This window comes from Lissotriton helveticus, chromosome 7, assembly GCF_964261635.1.
Source record: "Lissotriton helveticus chromosome 7, aLisHel1.1, whole genome shotgun sequence".
NCBI classification, from domain to species: domain Eukaryota; kingdom Metazoa; phylum Chordata; class Amphibia; order Caudata; family Salamandridae; genus Lissotriton; species Lissotriton helveticus.
Window position 1 is genome coordinate 573478478 of NC_136068.1, and position 20697 is coordinate 573499174.

Consider the following 20697-nt stretch of genomic DNA (forward strand, 5'->3'; position numbering starts at 1 on the left):
TTTGTGCCCTTGTGCCCCTTGCCCTACTCATTTTTGTGCCATTCTGCCCTCTGCCCCAATCGCTGTTGTGCCCTTGTGGCCCTTGCCCCACTTGTTGTTGTGCCCTTGTGCCCCTTGCCCCACTCGTTTTTGTGCCATTCTGCCCCTTGCCCCACTCGTTGTTGTGCCCTTGTGCCCCTTGCCCTACTCATTTTTGTGCCATTCTGCCCTCTGCCCCAATCGTTGTTGTGCCCTTGTGCCCCTTGCCCCACTCGTTGTTGTGCCCTTGTGCCCCTTGCCCCACTCGTTTTTGTGCCATTCTGCCCTTTGCCCCAATCGCTGTTGTGCCTTGTGCCCCTTGCCCCAATCGCTGTTGTGCCCTTGTGCCCCTTGCCCTAATCGCTGTTGTGCCCTTGTGCCCCTTGCCCCACTCATTGTTGTGCCCTTGTGCCCCTTGCCCCACTCGTTTTTGTGCCATTCTGCCCTCTGCCCCACTCGTTTTTGTGCCATTCTGCCCTCTGCCCCAATCGTTGTTGTGCCCTTGTGCCCCTTGCCCCACTCGTTGTTGTGCCCTTGTGCCCCTTGCCCCACTCGTTGTTGTGCCCTTGTGCCCCTTGCCCCACTCGTTGTTGTGCCCTTCTGACCTCTACCTCACTCTGTGACCTCCTGCCCTCTGCCCCACTCCTGTTTTATTTTAGAATGGCGCCGGCAAGCTGCCAGCGCCATTCTAAAATAGTTACTAAGTTAGCTTCATCAGGAAGCACTAATAGATAAAATAAAGCAGGTGCTCGAGCACCTGCATTTTATCTATTAGTGCTTCCTGTTGAAGCTAACTTAGTAACTATTTTAGAATGGTGCTTGCAGCTTGCCGGCGCCGTTCTAAAATAGTTACAAGCTTGAAGCTTGAACTTTTGCCCCCAGGATCCATTCCGCTCGCGGGTTCGCGGATTTTTGGCAAATTCGCGGGAATTCGCGGATCGCGAATTTGCCGAAAATCCGCAAAATCCGCGAGCGGAACGGATTTTGCGCCCATGCTTAATGCTGTTGAAACGGAAGGTGATGGTGAAGGTTGTACAGGTGCTCCTAGGGCATCTTAACTTTGCATGCAGGGTGGTCAGAGCTGGGAGGACATTTTGCAGAAGGTTGGGGAGGGTGCTGTCAGGTCAGCACTTACCGCACCACCATGTTCGCTTGTCAGCAGGAGTGAAGGAGGACTTGAGGATGTGTTCAGTTTTCCTGCAGTCTTTCAATTGGGTGCCAATGGCAAGGGAGGAGGACGTCCAGTGGGACGTGCAAATCTTTTCAGAAGCAGCGGGCGGTGAAGGTTTTGGTGTGTACTGGCAGGGCAGGTGGTGCCCGAAGCAGTGGCCAAAGCAGTGGAAAGATGGTGGGAGGAGTATTGCTTTCCTGGAGCTTTTCCCGTTACTGGTGGCACTTTCCCTTTGGGGGGAGAAATTGGTGCATAAGAAAGTCTTGTTTTAGGTGGACAACATGGCGGTGGTGGAGGTCATTAACAGACAGTCTGCAAGGGATGAACAGGTTCTGAAGTTGCTGCGTTTTTTTGTGCTTGGCTGCCTGCATCATGATATTGCTTTCAGGGTGTTGCATATCCCAGGTGTGGACAAAGACATAGCGGATGCTTTGTCTCATTCACAGTGGGTGAGATTCCGTGGGCTTGCCAAGGAGCCAGACAGGACACCGACCCCAGAGCATCTGTGGTATGTAGGCAACGTAGGGTGCTACAACTGGTGGTAGGCTCCCTCTCGGCTTCAACATGGGAGGCATACAAGCTGGTGTGGAGGGATTTCCTGGCATCTGGGGCAAGCAAGCGGGCAGAGGTTTGGCAGTTGTCAAAGGATGTAGTCAAGTTCATTTTAGCACTTATTGACAAGAGGTTGACGAAGGTTACCATCGCGGGAAAGTTGGCGGGCATTGCCTTCATGGGGAAACTCCTATGGGGATACACCCCATCGGCGGCCGAAGTGGGAAGGAGGATGTTGGAAGGGTGGGCTAGGGAAAGGGGGGAGAGTGTGGCGTGTACCCCCTCACCTGGCAGAAGCTATCGCGGATCTTGGCGGCGTTGCCGGAGGTATGCAGGGATGACTTTGAGGCCTGTTTATTCTCCACATCATGGTGTGGCTGTTTTTTGGGATGTTTCGGGTGTCTGAGCTCCTGGGTACTAGGCAAAAGACAGGGTTGAGGTGGGCAGACGTGGTCATAGGAGAGGAGGGCATGCATCTTTGGTTGGCCAGCTCGAAAACGGACCAGAGAGGATTGGGCAAAGGGGTGCATTTGGAAGCGGCGGTGCCTGCTGCCACGTGCCCCGTAAGATGGGCTCGCCGTTCGTTTTTATGTCGCAAGGAGAGGGACCGGAGGAGGTTTTCTGGCATGCTGAAGGGAAGAGGGTGATGGACTATCAGCTGCGCATGGTGTTGAGGAAGGCATTGGGCAGTGTGGGTTTGGATGGGGCAGAGTATGGGACACAGTAGTTTAGGATCGGGGCAGCCAAGGAGGCACATAACAGGGGATGGTCACGGGGAGATATCATGAGGTTGGGACGCTGGTCGTCTGCTTGCTATCAGCGTTATATAAGGCAGAGTGCAAAGGAGGCGCATGCGTCATCCTCTTTAGTTTGAATCTCAATTTGTCTTTCTCGTTACAGGTTCGGTGGCTGGGCCCCACTCAACTGAGCTGACAATATGGATTGTGGGCCATTCTTTTGTTAAATGGGCTCAGTTTTATGCATGCCAGCAGTATTTTGGTGAAATGTTGGGGTTTAATGACCGAATGTACCACATTGTTTGGAAGGGTAAAGGAGGGATGTTGTGGAAAGATCTGATCCCGAGCCTTAACAGATGGTTGGTAGGGGGCCAGTGCCCGGATGTGTTGCTGATTCATTTAGGTGAAAATTACCTGGTAGGTGTGAAGGGTGTGGTGTTGATGAGGGCCATGAAAAAAGATCTGGCGCGTTTGAAAGAGCAATGGGCTGGGTGCCATGTGCTATGGACGGAGTGTGGAGGGGTGCTTTGAACCCTTGAGCCATTGACAGGGCCCGAAGGAAGGTGAACTCGGAGATTTCCCGGTTTTGTCATCATCTGGGTTTTGGCAGGGTAGCACATAGGGAGCTTCGGTTTGAGGAAGTTGAGTTTTTCAGGGGCGACGGGGTGCATTTGTCCATGCTTGGTATGGCCCTCTATCTGTTGGAAATCAGAGAAGCTTTGGCTCGGTGTTTGCAGGTTCAGATTCGTTCCGGTTGAAGAAGAAGTGGCAGTTTTAGTTGGGGGGCAAAAAGTGGGGGTAGTTGTTTCCCCCCTCCTTTCTGGGTGGCGGGGATGTTTGATTTTTGGCAGGGTTAAAAGAAGTTTAAGTTATTGTTGGAGTTGGTTTATTGTCAGGGAATATGTAGGAAAGTTGTGTTGTAGTAAAGTTGGGCAAGTGTGGGGGTTGGACAGTGATAACGAGGCAGGGGAAGTTGTTTAATGGAAGGTTGACATTTGGGGGATGTTATAATTTTGCATTAATGTGTAATGTTGTAAGGTTGGAATGTTGGAATGTATTGGGTGGGGGTGGGATCAAGAAGATTTTAGGGGAGGATGGGGCCAAGGGGTCAGGTATTTGGTTGTTCAGTGAGGTTTAGTTTTGTAAGGTGTTGCCAAGGTTTTTATTACGTGATGTGCACCTGTTTCAATAAAGCGGCCTTTTCCACACATCGCTGGGTTTGTGCTCGGCTTCCTCCCCCACCACTCCCTCCCAAGGGGGTCTTGGGGGGAGTGGCCGACCGCAGGGAGGTCCCCCCCGGGCAGTTTAGGAGGGGCGGGGGGAGGGGGGTTGCTGGGCATGGGCCCAACATTTTGTTTAGTGGGCTTCTAAAAAGATAGCCCATAAGTAGCCCAAGAGGAGCCCAACCGTAAAAGGGTTGGGCTCCTGCTCCCAGCCACCATTTTGGGTTTGGCGACTTTGTGGCTTGGAGCTTAGGTGTAATGAATTTGTTTTTTCCTGCCCACCCTCCCCTATTTTAAAATCTGTGGGTGTCTTTTATCTAGTAAGAGATTATATGGTGTTTTTTGTTGGGACAGGTGCGCAGGGTAATAGCTTTGTTTGTCGCTTGGAACAGGTGCAGTGCGGGGATGTTTGATTTTTGACAGGGTTAAAAGAAGTTTAGGTTATTGTTGGAGTTGGTTTATTGTCGGGGAATGGGTAGGCAAGTTGTGTTGTATTAAAGTTCGGGCAGGTGTGGGGTTGGACAGTTATAAAGAGGCAGGGGAAGTTGTTTAATGGAAGGTTGGCATTTGTGGGATGTTATAATTTTGCATTAATGTGTAATTTTGTAAGGTTGTAATGTTGGAATGTATTGGGTGGGGGTGGGTTCAAGAAGATTTTAGGGGCGGGGTGGGGCCAAGGGGTCAGGTATTTGGCTGTTCAGTGAGGTTTCGTTTTGTAAGGCGTAGGCAAGGTTTTTATTATGTGATGTGCACCTGCTTCAATAAAGCAGCCTTTTCCACACATCACTGGGTTTGTGGTCTGCTTCCTCCCCCACCCCTCCCTCCCAAATGCCATCATGCTTCGATGTTAAGGCATGCTAATGTGGCAAGCAGTGCGCTGGCTGTATCATTCAGCCTTTTGCAGCTTGGACATTCCGTAAGCACAGCGGAACCTATTTGCTTACACACTTACTGTTCCAGAGGCCACCTTGGGCCATGTACTCTAAACTAAAAGAGACCATACTTTATTTCTGCTCAAATATCTTCCAGGGGCAGTTGCAGTTATCCCCGCCTCATAAAGCACCATCCAGAGCTTGTGGTGCAGAAAGATAGGATGTTTATACATCTTTCTAGGTTTCTAATATTGAGTTGAGACAAATAAACTACTGATTGGGCTGATTTTTTTCATAGTGAAGTATAACCTCTTTTTCATTTTCCTTCCCTTCTAAATATTTTCTTTAACAAAGTACACACAGTGCCTGAACTCATATCTTAGGCCCAACAGCTTGTGCTAACTTGCACAATCTTCAAGTCTCAGGCTCAAAATCAGACACACTCAACTCGTCCATCTTTTGAAGTCAATAAAAGAATTGCTATTGTGCTGGGTAATAGTAAACCCTCTAATAGACTATTACGAAACTGGAAAGCAATGGGCGAGAGCTCATGTCTCCAAACATACATTCATTACAATTCAGACCACTTGATTGTGCCTAAGCCTATTCGTATAAGGTGGTAAAAGAGGTTATTTCCACTTGGTGGCTTCATAAATGCGTCCCTTTTATAAAAAGTACTTGTCACTGTGCAATTCCAGGGAAGAGTTTTTAGATGCCACATTTAGTAAATTGGGTGACTGAAGAACACCTGTTTAGATCAAAATCCCTGCTCAATAAATGTTTCCCAAGCATGTGTTACATTTATGGCATGAATGGATGAATCAGGGCATTTGATTCAGGGTGTTCATGGAGATGTTCAACAGTGGACCAGTGAAAGATGGTCTCTTTTTCTGAATAAATGCACCACGATTCAAGGACACAAGTAAGCTATATTGATCTATTCATGGCAATGACCACATACTTTAACAATCACCTTTCAAATAAAATCCTTAATATAAGAATCAAGTCTGGGCTAGAACGTGTAATTGAGCTGCCTTTAAATACTTGACATGCATACAAAGTCCACTGGATGGAACTGTGTTGGGGTGCACCCTTGCTGATTTAGCAGATTTGTTGAAAGTAATTACACATTTGGAAATACTGGACTGTAATCACACATCTCGTTAGTTTCCCCAGATAATACCTTGCATTTGATTTGGCTGATAGCAACAACATTTGCAACTAAATTTGAAGATCAGTTTGCATTTTGCAACGGGACATAGCATAACCCTACAAGGAAATCAGCTAAACGCATGTCACCTTAATATGAATAAATCTGTATTGACTGTTTATATGTTCAATGCAGTTTACAAAATACACCTCACTTGGACCATACAAACCTACAACAGAAACCATGCTTATTTCTTCATTAAACTTCATCAAGATTGTTGTACCACAAGCCTTCTCCTTGAGTTCTACCCTTTTTCAACACTTATGTCTCTCCTTTGGTACAATTTGTCCGTTCCTATGGCTGTGACATTTTCACATGCGCCAATAAAATACAAATTTTTGTGTCAATTTCTGATAATATCTTCAAAATTAAAAAACACTTTTGGAATTTTATGGAAGACTTGACCATGTGGATGAGCTTAAACTGCCTCAAAGTCAGCAGGGACATGACTGAGATCTTCATATTTGGTCAGGATACCTCAATCTGATCACCGTTGTGGTTGAACCCTACGCTGGGACCTTGCTTTATGCCTGTCTGTTCTGCTAAGAACCTAGGAGTCTTTTTTGACAAATTATCATAATCTGTCTAAATCAATCATGCGGCTGCTACCTGTTTTCGAATTCTAAGAATGGTGCGTCTTTTCTTTGCTTGCTATTTTCCAACGCAAAGCAGTGATTCAAGACCCCATTTCTTCCCACACACTCTTCTACTTCATCCCATCTTGCAAATCTACATTGGTTGCCCATTCACAAACAGTCTATTTTTAAGACTCTCTGTTTTACCTATAGAGCAGTTAACAAATAAAGTTCTGTATACTCCAAAAAGAAATTCACTTCCTGCCCACTCCTCCTAACCAACAGTAATGAATTGAATGTTCCACGGATTAAGTGCTGTAGGCAAGGGGCGCGTTCAATTTCTTATTTGACAGTAAATACTGAAATTGTATCCATTAACACATCAAAATTCCTCCAGTTTCAGCCTTTTCATAAAAATAAAAATAAACAAATATATATGTTTATCCCATCTTGACTTGCTCCTCAGTTTTTCCTAGGCTGTATCTTTCAGGGCCAGGAAACTGCTGTGAAACAGTGGTGCTCTACAAGACTATTTCACTATCATCATAATCTGTATTCTATAAAGACATGTTAATCTATCATTTCATGAAATATGCAATACCATCTCAATGCTTCAATTTTGCTAATTAAAAAAACTATAACAAGAATTTTCATAATATGTAGGAAACTGATGTGGGTGGCAGTGTGGGGTGCTCGAGCTCAGCACTCAACAACCACTCAACAGTCTCAATAATGCACATGTCCAGCCCAGTGCCTTATCTTTTGAGAAGATATACATTTAATCACACAGTTGCACTAAATCCTACATAATTCAATTTGATATACAACTTAGGGGTCCATTCCGATGTAGATTGGAAGGGCTCCGAATCGGATTCAGGTTTGCCGAAACCGATCCAGAGTCCCAGTTTCCGACCAACTCGTTCCCAGTTCTGAACAACCAAGTACGATGTCTGGGAACTGTTAGGGCAGACCGAATTGGTTCCTAAAGGCTTTCAGAGAGGTCGAGTCTTTCTGGAGACAATTTGTACAGCTCTATGGACTTGGTTTCCGAATGAGCAAGTACGATGACCGTTTCGGACAGCCTTTCTGTTTCGGTTTGTCCAGAACGAAAAGGCTGGGGAATCAGTCTTTGGGGGCCCGTAGCAGGCCCCCCTCACCCGGGGCCCTCCAAATCAGACCCTTTGGGGTACCCATGGGAGCCCCCCTCCCAACCATGCACAGTGTGGCAGGCACCGCACCGCACCCACCACAGGGTGCACGATTTTCCTCAGCCACCCCTTTCTTCAATGGGAGCCTGTGTTCGGAACACAGGCTCCCATTGAAGTCAATGGGAATCTGACCAAATCGTATCCGGATGCATACAAATGCATCGTACTCGCTGGACCAGACTTCCTCGATCTAAGTCGTACGGAAAGCATTCCGGAACCGATTTGGTCCTTATGCTTTCCGAAAGAGATCAGAATCGGGCCCTCAGTGTCCCTGCTTGTGATTCTTCTTCGTGGCACTACACCCTCCTTGAGCCATTCACTAATCCCTCCTGTGTATCCCTCTACATGCTGCTTTTCTCCTTTCTCTGGGAAATACATGAATAACGTACATCAAGCCCAGGTGTAGCCTTTTCTCCCTCACAGTCAAAAGCACACTCAATTTAAAGTATTACCCCCTCAGTGCATTGGATAGACATGATAGAGTCCTCGATAGTATCTTAATCACTCAAGCAACACTCCTGCATCTCTCCTACTGCGTCTGTGGTAAACAACACATTTGCTAGGCCACCTGGGAAGTCGGATGCAGGCCGCGTCCCACCTAATCTCCATCTTTGAGTCCAAGCAGCCATCACAGGTGCAGAGCCGCTGCAGTCTCGGAAGGTTGTGGTGATGCAAACCTGCATGAGCCAAGGACAATCACTGCTGGGTTATTAGTAATCACAGCAATTGCAGTCCCAATCAGCCCGGCAGTAGGTGCATCCCCTACCGGGCTTACAATGTTAACAGTAGTTGCAGCTCCAGGCCGAGTCTACATTAACTATGACAGTAGCAGCCTTGACCGGGCCTACATTGAGCATGGAGTTTGCAGCTTCAATCCAGGCCTAAGATGATCATAGTAGTTTGAGCCCCCAACTGGGCATATGTTGATTATGACAAATGCAGTCCCTGTTCAGTTGCAATTTCCACCAGCAATTGGGGTGAGAGACTAGGGAGGGGGCTTAACACATTATTCACTTTAAACTCACTGTCAGGGAGTCAGCTCCATTTGGATGTTGATAAGCCAGAAGGCTCTTTCCTCCTGGAAAGTCTCTTCTCCTGCAGGGCCAGGCAGACTCCTTACCTCTACACTAAATTGCACACTGTAGTCTTAAACATATGTGTGTGAAAAATGTGCTAAGTTGCCTCTCTCAAAACCAACATAGTACTACAAGTATGACTGGGGGAGACATCCCTTAAGGATAAGAACCCTCACTCACCCGAGGGTGACATGCTTCATCATATGGGTCCTCCTTACCAGTGTAGAAAACCTAGTCACCACTGGGAGCTACTACTCCGGTGTTTAAGGGAGGAGCTCAGAGATGTTTTTTAGAAGTAAGGATGGTAATCCCATATGTGAGGGAATAGGTGTAGTGAGGTATGCAGCGCTGTGTGAAGGATAGGTGAGTGAATTTAAAACTATCTAAGTGGATACACTATAGTACTTTATTATTGTGTTCCACTTGACAGGGTTAAAAAGAAGACAGCACAGTGGTATAGATATAGAGCCACTGTCACTTAATGGTCAACATGTTTCAGCCTATAGATCCACATAGTATCATCGGCTTTCTTCAGGACCAGATCAAAAATTGTGAAACTGCTGCTGCGATAATGCGTGACAACAAAGTGAAAAATAGAGTGAATTATATATACTCCACCGGTATTCCTGTCTTTTATTTGTTTATCAGGTCAGTAGAGCTAGCCCCGAGCAACGAGGTACCGACGGACAGCCCGGGGCCTCCTCCCAGAGCAGCCAGCCAGGTAGAGGTGAGGCAAGATTTTCCTACTAATGAGGATACCTGGGTATGACCTGATCAACAAATAAAAGACAGGAATACCGGTGGGGTATATGTAATTTTTGATCTGGTCCTGAAGAAAGCCGATGATACTATGTGGATCTATAGGCTGAAACATGTTGACCATTAAGTGACAATGGTTCTATATCTATACCACTGTGCTGTCTTCTTTTTAACCCTGTCAAGTGGAACACAATAATAAAGTACTATAGTGTATCCACTTAGATAGTTTTAAATTCACTCACCTATCCTTCACACAGCGCTGCATACCTCACTACACCTATTCCCTCACATATGGGATTACCATCCTTACTTCTAAAAAACATCTCTGAGCTCCTCCCTTAAACACCGGAGTAGTAGCTCCCAGTGGTGACTAGGTTTTCTACACTGGTAAAGAGGACCCATATGATGAAGCATGTCACCCTCGGGTGAGTGAGGGTTCTTATCCTTAAGGGATGTCTCCCCCAGTCATACTTGTAGTACTATGTTGGTTTTGAGAGAGGCAACTTAGCACATTTTTCACACACATATGTTTAAGACTACAGTGTGCAATTTAGTGTTGAGCTTATATTCGGGATTGCGCACTGAGTGGTCTATAAACATCCCTACAGACCCCCAATCTACGGTAGTTTTTTCTAGACTCCTTACCTCTCTCAGCAGGTATGCAGGTTTCTAGTTGTTTCAGGCAGACCCACAGCTCCCGCAGCAGAAAGTGCGGATGTAAGGTGAGTGGGAGAGTGATTGGCAGGTAGACACCAGCTCCGGTCTCACAGCAGTCCTTTGCGTATTGTGTGGACACATACCTTGCCCTGGTCATAAATAAGACTTGGAACTGTAACAAAGTGAGTTGGTTAGGATCCCACTTTTTTATACAACTTTTAGTAGGGGATGTTGTACCACTGTCTCAAACTGTAGGACTAGTAAGGGGTGCTTTTGATTTCAAGTTTCTTCCTCAGGATGCTCTCCAAATACAGGCTTTGTGTAAAGTGATAGTTTTCACAGCAGGTAGCACTGGGGCTGTCTCTAACCAAGAGCAGCCACAACAGAGGGAATATGGGGTGCGAAGTTTCTGCACTTGGCTGTCATCAACCCAAGTTAAGTAGTAATCATAAACAGACAAAAGGATAGGCCTGATCTAAAAACTTCCTCACGTCTCACAAGAAAAACTGTAGGCATCTACAGCCACCACACCATCTACCAAAGGCAGTGCTCAGTTAGACTAATCAGCAGCTCCTTCCTAACAAAAGGCCCCATGGAATTTGTAAATGTAGCCTAGTCTCCATCTGCCTCACCTATGTTTCTGGCTCTCCTCCCTCCCACTGCAGAAATGCAGGCAATACACTTCCCCTGTCTAGGAGCACAGTCTTCACCCTCCATCTATTACTGTGCGAGGTCAGGGGCATCCAAAATGGATCCCACTGTCCTCCATTACTCAGGCTTATTCACACACACACAGCTTATTATCACAAGTTACATGCACTACACATGCATCTAAATGGGGAACAGCCTTTACAACGCGGGCATTACCACGCGCTGCCATTACTACGCTGCTTTTACAACGCAAGTCATTTCAACGACTTGCGCTGGAGGGCGCTGTTGGCCAAGGAATAGTTTAATTTTCTATTCCAACACCTTCCCTACTGTAACGTGGGCTGGAGTTAGAATAGAAAATTAAACTATTCCACTATCCAGCGCTTACAGCGCAAGTCGTTGTAACGACTTGCGTTGTAAAAACAGCGTTGTAATGGCACGCGTAGTAATAGCCTGCGTTGTGCTGACATACAACGCATGTAAACTACACATATAAATGGGATGCCAACACAAGGCTCTTGGCATACACATAGTAGCAGAACTTTCATCAAGTGGGTAGTAGTCATAGCTGCCTGTGACACAGATAGAAAGGTCTGGTCAGAGTAGTGATCTTCTGTAAACACACAATATTCTGCCACTACAGCTTTATGCGCTAGCCAAAGACAGATAGTAAACCACTGCCCATAATGAAGGCACACTTGCTGCGCCTGCCCAGGTCAAATTGCAGGTTCAGAACCACCCATAGCCAGGGACTAGCCTAGATCTCTGCACACATCCTTAGATTAGTGTGCCAACAGGACAGTTTACTGTGGGAATGAGTATATGAATAAAACAGTGAAAGATTGGAAGGCAATCGTGCAAATTAAGGAGTAAATAAGCAAGTGAAAGATTCATTAATGGGTGAGCAAAAAGTGAGTGGGAAAGCAAAGGAAAGAGTGTGGATGTCAGTAAGTCATTGAATGATTATGCAAGGGATTGAGGTGAGTGAAGGAATGAGCAAATGCATAAATGGCTAAACACGATTGTGTCTTGGTGAATGTTTGTTTACAAAGGAGTGAAAAAGCAAGTGAGCTTGTGAAGCATGAAGTGAGTGAGTTAACAAATAATGACCAACTTTTTGAAGCAGTGACTTAGAAAATGAGTGTGTCAGTGAGCAAGTGATAGAATAAGAATGTAAGTGAGTTAGTAAAACAGTGTTTGAGTGGATAAATAAATCAATGAGTGAAAATAGAGCCTTCTGCAGAAGGGAGCCCTGGCAGTCTAACATAGTGAATGCCTTAGCCTGACAGCTTCTACCTCTCCCACAACATGAAATGTGAATCAGTATATTCTTCGGAGAATAATAAAATATTATCTAGAAACACTATCCCTTTATTCATTTTTTGGCACCATGTTTTGAATTGGGAGTTTTTAACTGATTCATTATGCAGCAAATTCCCTACCACCCTCTAAACTAAATACAAAAACAGTCTCTTTGGAAGGCCATAACCTTGCAAAAACAATCATTAAAAAAAAAAATATATATATATATATATATATATATATATATATATATATATATATATATATATATATATATATACACAAACACACACACACACACATCTATATAAATATAAAGAGGGACTTTGGGGCAGCCCTCGCCTGCCACTGGTCTGTATGTGTGTCATGTGCACTCTCCTTCCGTTTATGAGAGCATAGAGCATTGGGTCTCTTGTCCTGTAAGTGAAGAAATTTGTCTGATCAAATGTGCACATCTGTCTGAAAATGAGTGCGCTTCAGTGCCAAAGCTGGTAGGCCTGTCTTTCAGTCTTCCATTTGCTACTTCTAGGTACCTTTTTATTTATTTCCTTATCCTCTTTTTATTTTTTTATTTAAAGAATGCTGCAGCTCCAAAGACAGTGGTAACTGGCAACTTGCTTAACACTCAGTTCATCTCCAGTGTCCTGCAACCTGCACAGCCGCTGCAGTTAAACTAGCTGACCATCATGGAGTGATATTATCCATACTGTATCATTGTTTTTAAGTTTGAAAGACAGCCAACCAGGCAGTCAGCTGGAACTATTCACAATGTACAATACCACTGCAAGACGTCCACAACTATGTACAATACCATTGCAAGGCATCCACCTGTTGCTTTGTTTAATTTTTGTATTGCAAGCATACATCTGCCATCTTTAGGCAGTATCACCTTTTTTTCTACTTTTATTCTTTCAATGTATCTTCTGTACGTGGCTGAAATTGTGTCTGCACTGTATTGTGGTTGAGTAAGTTGGTGAATGCATGAATGAATAAGTGATTAATGGATGCACAAGTGCAAGGATGAGTGACAGCGTGCATGGATGATGACGTATTGAGTGCTTGAAACCAATTAGTGACTAAGAAGTATCTTTCATATAATAGAAAAACTTGTTATTTGCCTTTAAGTGGTAGCTGGTCTTCCTGCCTTGTTGCACATCTCATCACTCGGTAGCGCACACAAGCAAGAAAAGAGTGCACACAAATGTCCTATTGCTGCACATGGGGAATAGTACTTAGAGGGAATCATGATGGAGGCGTAGTTAGGTTTCTGGTACAGGTGAAGGGTGACTTATAACTAAGGCATAGTGAAGTCTATCATAAAGGTACAGCAGCAATGATAATACGCTGCCGTACCTTTGTCATGGTCTATGTCCTCTGCAGCACCATCATAATCAATGGGATCTATGGTGGTGCGGCAGAGGAGCCAGGGTAATGTTTTATGTAGAGTTCATCAGGGCGGGACTTAGAACACAAATCAGCCTTGGCAATTAAGTCGGACTGCCCCCCCAGGGGAGGTGGGGCAGGGGGGGGTGCTGGTGGCAAACACTGCGGCTGCTTTTGTTACAGGGGGGCAATATTGCAGCACTGCTGCAAAACCGGCCCCCAATAAAAAACGCCCCCACTGGTCCAGAACCAGCCCTCATCCTTCTGACCCACTGGGAAAATGCCTGGTGCCCGCTATGGCCAGTCCGGCCCTGGTGTTCACACCACTGTGCAGCTGCTTCAGAAAACTAAATTTAAAAGTGGACAAGCTGCAAACATTTTATACATCTGCATCGATTCTAGAATGTCCTTCCAGCCCTCTGGGTGCATTCACTTCCTTTGGAAAGTATGCAAAGGCCCCATAGGAGTGAGCCTCCTCTGTGACTAAAATAACAACCTGGTTTCTGAGTAGGGGTGGATGGCCGCATTCTGTAGAGTTAAATAAAAACTTTTCAAGCTGATTGTAGCACCAGATGCTTGTTCCACGCTGTAAAATCAGCACATATGTCACCACACACCGTGCAAAAGGGAGCTGCTTCTTTCTGCTGCTCGAGTAGATTTTTTACTTGAGCGGCAGCATTCTCAATCCAAATGGCAGTGACCTGCTGCGACCGCCCACATTGAGAAATTGTGCCAAGATTCGTCCTAGCGCATACTTTTTCCTGCTTGTGCCCCGCAACTTAAAGTTGGCAAACCACGTGCAAGAAAAACTCCACCACGCTACAGTTCGTGGAGTTTTTCCCGAACTTTGCTCTCCAGTCAGAGGCCGGAGTGGGCAAAGCTCCACCGGTGGAGTAGAATTTACTGCTCACCCCTATCTCTGAGTGGCATTAATTTGTAGCCATATAATTATTGGCAGAGAGGCCAAGGGCGGGCTAAAACTACTTGTAGTTGTAACCCACTGGATAACATATCTTATCAAGTCCCTGAGGTGTGATGTCGAATAGGAACGGTGACTTGTCAAAGAGGCAAGGGAGAGGAGTGTCTATCAGGGGTGCATGAGGGGGTGGACATCTGGCGGAAATTATGACTGGGGTGTATAATACATTGGCTATACTCCTGGAAGTGGGGTAAGAAATGACATAGTCGGTCCTGGATATTGAATACTTGATTTCCGCGTAGTAATACCTCATCCAGTTCAGGTTTTGAATTTGCATTCTGGTACTTTCAGTGCTGCATTTAAAACTAGATAAGCAGGGCTACAGGTCCAGAAAGCAGAGAAGAAATCCAAATCTGAATGAGCTACTCTTGCATGAGACTAGGGAACTAGAGCGCGTTGCTGCCTCCGTCCTAAAGAGATTAGAAGTGAGGTTTTCTATGCTAAGAAGTCGGGATCAAGTAGCAGGTATAGAGGAGAGAAATCCCGAGGACGGATCCTTGTTCGCGCAGAACCTGCCATCAGACAATTCTCGTCAGCGAGGGAAGGGCAACGACTTCGCAGGTTGCTACCCTTGGGCGTGTCATCGAGTGCTAAAAGCAGACAGCTCCGCAAGATGCGCTGGACACGCCCATGCGGTGATGCATGGACGACGCAGCGTGTTTTGAGTGGATTTTCCTCTTCTATCGGGAGCCAGTGCGTGGCGCGCGGTGCCTGCCTCAGCCCCCTGTTGGAGGGTAAAGATCGGGGCGAAGCTGGTCTGCAATAGCGAAAGGGGCTTGGTCTCTGCGCTGGGTCTGGGATAACACTGGGCACTTGTGATACACTTAGGGATGGCGTGGGTTCCATTGGTGCGGCTGGTGCAGTGGCACCCAGTCCCGAGGAGCCTCGATTATTGCTGTATTTTATCATTCAACCCGCACAGCGGCTGTGCTACTTACTGTTTGTGAGGACCATATGACGTGTCTGTTTGTGAGGACCATATGACGTGTCTGTTTGTGAGGACCATATGACGTGTGTGTGAATGGTGGTGCCTGGAATGATGTTATAGCGACGACGGAGTGTCGTGACGGATGTTGCCGGGGGATTGTATACTGTGCTTAGGGCGGCCCGGGATGCCGCAGTCAGTAGCCCTCGCAGCCCCAATGCCCAGGTAATACTCACACCACGAGCCGGGAGATGGCCCAGGACACCATTGCGCCGGCGGGATGCTGGAGGCTCCGATGTGCCCCGGGGGAGGGCGAGTCTGTTTGTGCCTGCAGCCCTCTCTCCCCTAGCACTCGCTGTGTCCTGGCTCTGGTGGGTGCACTCCTGCGGGTGGCGAGCGTCGGGGCTCCCGTGTCCGTGTGGCAGAGGTGGCGTCAGACTATGCGGGCGATGAGACGGGCCAGTCCTCTCCCCGGGGTGCACCGTCCCTGGTCACTAGAAGGCTCTGGGCTTCGGTCCTCCACTCTCATCTCTGCCGCAGTCCTCGCTCCGCGACCGGGAGGGGCCTTAAAGGGGACGCCGGAGCTGTGAGCCGACAGAAAAGAGCCCTGGATTAAAGCAGGTGCAGCGGGCAGAGCGCAGGGCAGGCAGGCTGCATACCTGCTCTGTTTCTGTCTGGTCCAGTAAGAGGGATTTGTTGGTATTGGAGAAAAGACCATTTTAAGAAAGGGGGAGGGGGGGGGGGTATAACAGCACTCTTAGTAACTCTCCCTTTAAAGTAAAGGGCCTTTAAAAAGTCCATAATTACCAGGATTAAAGACGTGTCGACAAATCCATACAAGAACAGACTAATTAGTAATGAAGCGCGCCTTCATTTACAAAAGAAGATTAAAGCAAAAAATGTACAAGATAAGACAGGTTTTCGACTCTTTCAAGAACATATTTATTACGTATTTGCTTGTAGCAAGGGTGCTCACTTGGAGGCTAACATCTGGATCAAGAGTTTCAAACGAAGAAAGGAGTGCAAGAAAGAACAAGGTAAAGGGGTTCAGACTTCGGGGTGACGCGGAAGAGAGAGCAGGGTAGGCAGAGGTCCACCGCTTGGAATAAAGAGAAAGTGAGCGCAAGGCAGCAGCTCAAAGCATGAACAGTGATAAGAGAGTGCAGGAAAGGGGTTCAAAGTGTAGGACAAATGAACAGAGGTACATTGCATGCGACCCTGCTTTTGATGTCAGTCTTTGCTTTGGGGGTCACGGTATGTTACTGAGCAGCCTTCGGCCTCTGTTGTGGATTATTTCCTGAACCTCTTCGTAAAGGGAGGAAACGTTCTCAAAGTCTTCTTTGGAAAGGTTCAGGATGTTCACATAATTTTCGGCTTGAAGGGTTCTTTTTGCAAGCCCACGATCGAAAAGGAATCTGACGCCGTAGGCCTGCCCTGGCATCAGGAAGGTTTTCTTCAGGGTTCCCTCTTCGCCCAGACCGGAAACCGTCACCTTCCCGTTGACTATCAGGATCATCTTTGCTATGGTGTCACCTTTCTGGATGAGGTACTCTCCTGTCAGAAATCAAAGGACAGACCCATTACTTGGATATGCAGTATGATCATATACTCATCACTCTAACATTGAGTTTGACTTCTGTCCAGAAATATTGTGCATGCATTTTATCGGGAGACCATGGCGACGTTAAAATGTCAGCACGTGTAAAAAGAAATCATATTTGACACAATTAAAATATTCTGTACAGTATTCACAACTTAGACATGACTTTTCAAATGAAAAAGGTGACTTTGGAACGAGAAAGGTTTGTCATGTTCTACCATCGAGACAACGTGAAGCTGCCGAAGCATCATTAGCAAGGCAACTCCACTGAGAGCAAAGCCCGGCGATTACCCCAAAAGCTCAATTGTAATTTTCTTTGGCCCACAGGGTCCCAGAGTTGTAAAGTGCCCTAGGAGTTCACCTCTCCCTCGATGGCAGTGGTGCAGGAGCCCAGGGCCGGCTTTAGCGCTGGTGGCGCCCTGTGCGACAAGGTCTGTTGCCCCCCCACCCCCCAATGCCCACCTCTTCCACGACTTCCCTCAATAGCACCCTTTAAAAGTACCTCTCAAGTCTCCATAACCACTGTCTCTCAGATTCATTTAGTTTTATAGCACCACTCATACCAGTGTACGGTGTCAGAGAATTTTACACCACACACACATTGCACAGAGACAATCATATATGTGTAAATCAGTGTATAGGAAATGTTACATCAGACAGTACTACAAGATGTAGTATAGGAGTGGCAGGTTATCGATACTGGCAGGCAATGTAGTTAAAGTTCTTATTCAGGAAAGGCACAAATTCAGAATTTAGAACGTAATATCATTGCTAGGGGTTCTCTTTAATAATAAGAATTGTTTTCTACCCAAATGAGCCCTTTTCACAAGATTAGGATAATGAAAGACTGGGCAAAAAACATACAGCTCTAGCATATACCTTGCAGTTTGCAGCAGCTCCAGGGTGATAGTTAATAGTTCAATGTTCTATATTAGGACTTTGACTTATAAACGACAAGTATCAAAAGGAGCGCTCTTACAGAAGCAGTAACCCACTGACCTACTTACATAATATGCACTTCGTTATCAACATGGTGCACATTTTTTGCAGCAGGCATTTTAGCCCTCTGCGCTACCTTAGGATGAGTCAAAACATCCACTAGACCAACCTCCGGTCTCTTTCTAGGAAGATGATTAATCACTGGACTTCTCTTGACATTTTAATTAATGTCTGAAAGTTGCTGGATGCCAGGAACGAGGCAGCAGGTGCTTTTAAAATGTAAATACACATTTTCAAAAATGATGCCCTCACCCCAAGTCAACGCCCGGTGCGGTCGCACCAATCGCACGCCCTAGAGCCGGCCCTGCGGGAGCCATTGTTAATGTCTTGTTCCAGCAATACAATAGATCATCGTATAGCATCGCTATACTAATGTAGTAGGAATCCCCAGATCACTGCATCTAACTCTCCGCTATGGTGCAGAACAATCACTTCATTGATGTACTAAGACCCCCTGGGTCATTCCGTTTAGCTCCCTCCTGTTGTGCATGGACCAGTCCTCCCGGCATCAGTGTTTTCATAGCCTTGCTTTGGTCCAGGAAACCAACCTAATGAACAAGTTGCTTACCTTCGGTAACACCTTATCTAGTAACATCTCTATCTAGCCGCAGATTCCTTACTTTAGGATTATCCCCAGGCATCAGACTGGATCCAGAAATTCCTGAGCAGGAACTTTGAGCATCGGTAGGTGGTGTCGATAGGCTCCGCTTCGGCGTCATCATCCGCCTTGCAAGTGCAAGTATATAGGCGCCAACTCAGCGCACTGACATCAGTTTCTTTTCACGACATTTCCACGCCAGAAGCATGCCGCTAATAGGAATGCTGATGAACTGGTGTGTATCACTATGGGCTTAATAAGGGTAACCAATAGCAGAAATCTGTTGACAGAGCGGGGAGGATGGGAGGGTCAGTAAGGAATCTGCAACCAGATTGAGGGCCTCATTTACAATCTTTTGGCGTAGGGCAATGCAGTAAGCCTTCTTGCTGCACTGCCCTACGTCAAAAGAAAAGGGCAGGAATGCGCCGTATTTTATGAGATTCATTGCATTTCTGTTGCCTCTTCTCCAGTGCTTGCGCACAATTGGCTTCCATGCACCAATGCAGGCACCCTTGCACCATGATGCAAGGGTATCTGCATTGTGGGAGTGATTGTTTTTGTGCAGGAAGGGACATCTTCCTGCACAAAAACAACCAATGGAGGCAATTTCCTCCTTTTATATGTGCTGCTGAATTCAGCATGCAAAGAAAGAGGAAATAAAGAGGAGAAATAAATGCATTTCTCCTCATTGCACTTCTACGCCTTCCCTGGGGGAGGCGTAGGCTTTTGACACATTTTCAGGTTGACAGAATTTGTACATCTGGGAATGTGTCAAATGCCATGGGTGTTACTTGGGAACACCCACTGTAATGCCCATGGCATGCCTCCCTATTGCAGTGTGAGGCAATGCAGTGACTTGGGCAGCGTTGCCTCACACCATATCTACAAGGCCATGAGAGTAGCCGCGCCCGCCATTTTGTGGCGCTTGCCTGGGAAGCTGACCCGCGCCCTGGTCCCACCTGTGAGCTACCTACGGGCTGTGGACTGGGCTTGGGCTGGTGGCGGAGAGCTCCGGAGCGGGAACATCGCTGATGGAGGCGGAGGCAGGGTCCGGTGAGGCCGAGTAACTGTGCAACGTGGAGTGCGACCGGCCTAGTAGGGCCACTGTGGTGAGGAGCTAGTGCGTGGAGAGGATTTGCACCACGGCCACCCGGGACAGTGGGGAGTCTCAGGAGAGCAGCGGTGCCCGGCTATACTGTTCGCGGCCTGCCTGGGAGCCGGGGCACCCACGGAGGAAGGTGAGCTGCTGAATCAGCACACTGCGGGCTGGCGGTGGCTGCCTGCGCTCCTGAGAGCAGCCGCGCCCACCATCTTGTATCCCCGGCAGCGAAGCGGACTTGTGCCCTGGGGGCTATCTGGAGCCCTGCCTGGATTCACCTGTGTGCTTGCCAGGGCAGTACCGCGAGAGAAGGCGGCACTGCTTGGAGAGCAGCCCTGGTACAAAGCGCGGCGCCTGGCCCAGAAGGAGTGATGGGCCCACGGAGAGCAGCGGTACTTGGCTGTGCTCTGCGCGGAGGAACGGAGACCCCAGGGGTGAAACGGCGGAGGCAGCGAAGGACTGGCAGACGGCGCTTGGTAGATGCCCTGGGGGCCGGAGCTGAAGTGGCCAGAGAGGTGAGGTGGGCCGTCGGGGCTCCCCCAGGTGAGCAGCAGGAGATGGAGTGTGGGCCCGGACTTGTAGTGGCGGAGGCGGGACATTGCACCGGCTGAAGACACGGCGTAGTGGGGGTCGGAGGCCAATGTCAGGTGCATTACTTTGACCGGCGCTAGGGGACCCTAGGCTTTGCGTGTTGCTGTCCCCAGAAGCCCTGCCTCCCGGTCCCCCTGTGCGGCAGCTTGGACATCCAGTGCGCCTCCATGTTGTGTTGAGTGCTGGACTGCCCCCTGGGAAGCGGAGCGGTTGGCAACTGGCTGGGGGAACCCTGCTGTATGCGCTGAAGAGAGCGGGGATCTCTCCTGGATGGGGTTGCTAGAGATCACTGTAGGTTGAGCGTGGCTGGTCGGGTTGCTGGCCCGCAGCGCGTGGTGGACAACGGAGAGACCTGGGTGAGCGCCCTCATCCTGGGCCCCGAGGCTTACTTTAGGGGTCAGATTCCCCATTGAGTGATCCCTGCGCGCTGTCCGGCGCTGACTTAAGGAGGGTTCGGGGGTCACAGTCTCTGCTGTTAGGGCTGACAGCGCTTGACAGGTCCTGCAGGGCCC

At 47.6% G+C, this 20697-nt stretch overlaps 2 protein-coding genes across 9 annotated transcripts in view; both read right to left on the minus strand.

Annotated features, from left to right (window-relative positions):
- REEP2 (receptor accessory protein 2) overlaps positions 1 to 15761 on the minus strand; it is a 131331-nt gene extending 115570 nt beyond the window's left edge. Inside the window, exon 1 of the mRNA XM_078650607.1 lies at positions 15535 to 15761. Within this exon, the coding sequence (XP_078506733.1) occupies positions 15535 to 15566 (32 nt within the window). The 5' untranslated portion in view covers positions 15567 to 15761. The remainder of the gene's footprint in view (positions 1 to 15534) is intronic.
- A 455-nt stretch (positions 15762 to 16216) lies between these two features.
- LOC144768773 (uncharacterized) overlaps positions 16217 to 20697 on the minus strand; it is a 9320023-nt gene continuing 9315542 nt past the window's right edge. For all 8 annotated transcript variants that reach the window (XM_078652700.1, XM_078652694.1, XM_078652695.1 and 5 more), the window contains one exon: positions 16217 to 16852. In XM_078652700.1, the coding sequence (XP_078508826.1) occupies positions 16548 to 16852 (305 nt within the window). In that variant the 3' untranslated portion in view covers positions 16217 to 16547. The remainder of the gene's footprint in view (positions 16853 to 20697) is intronic.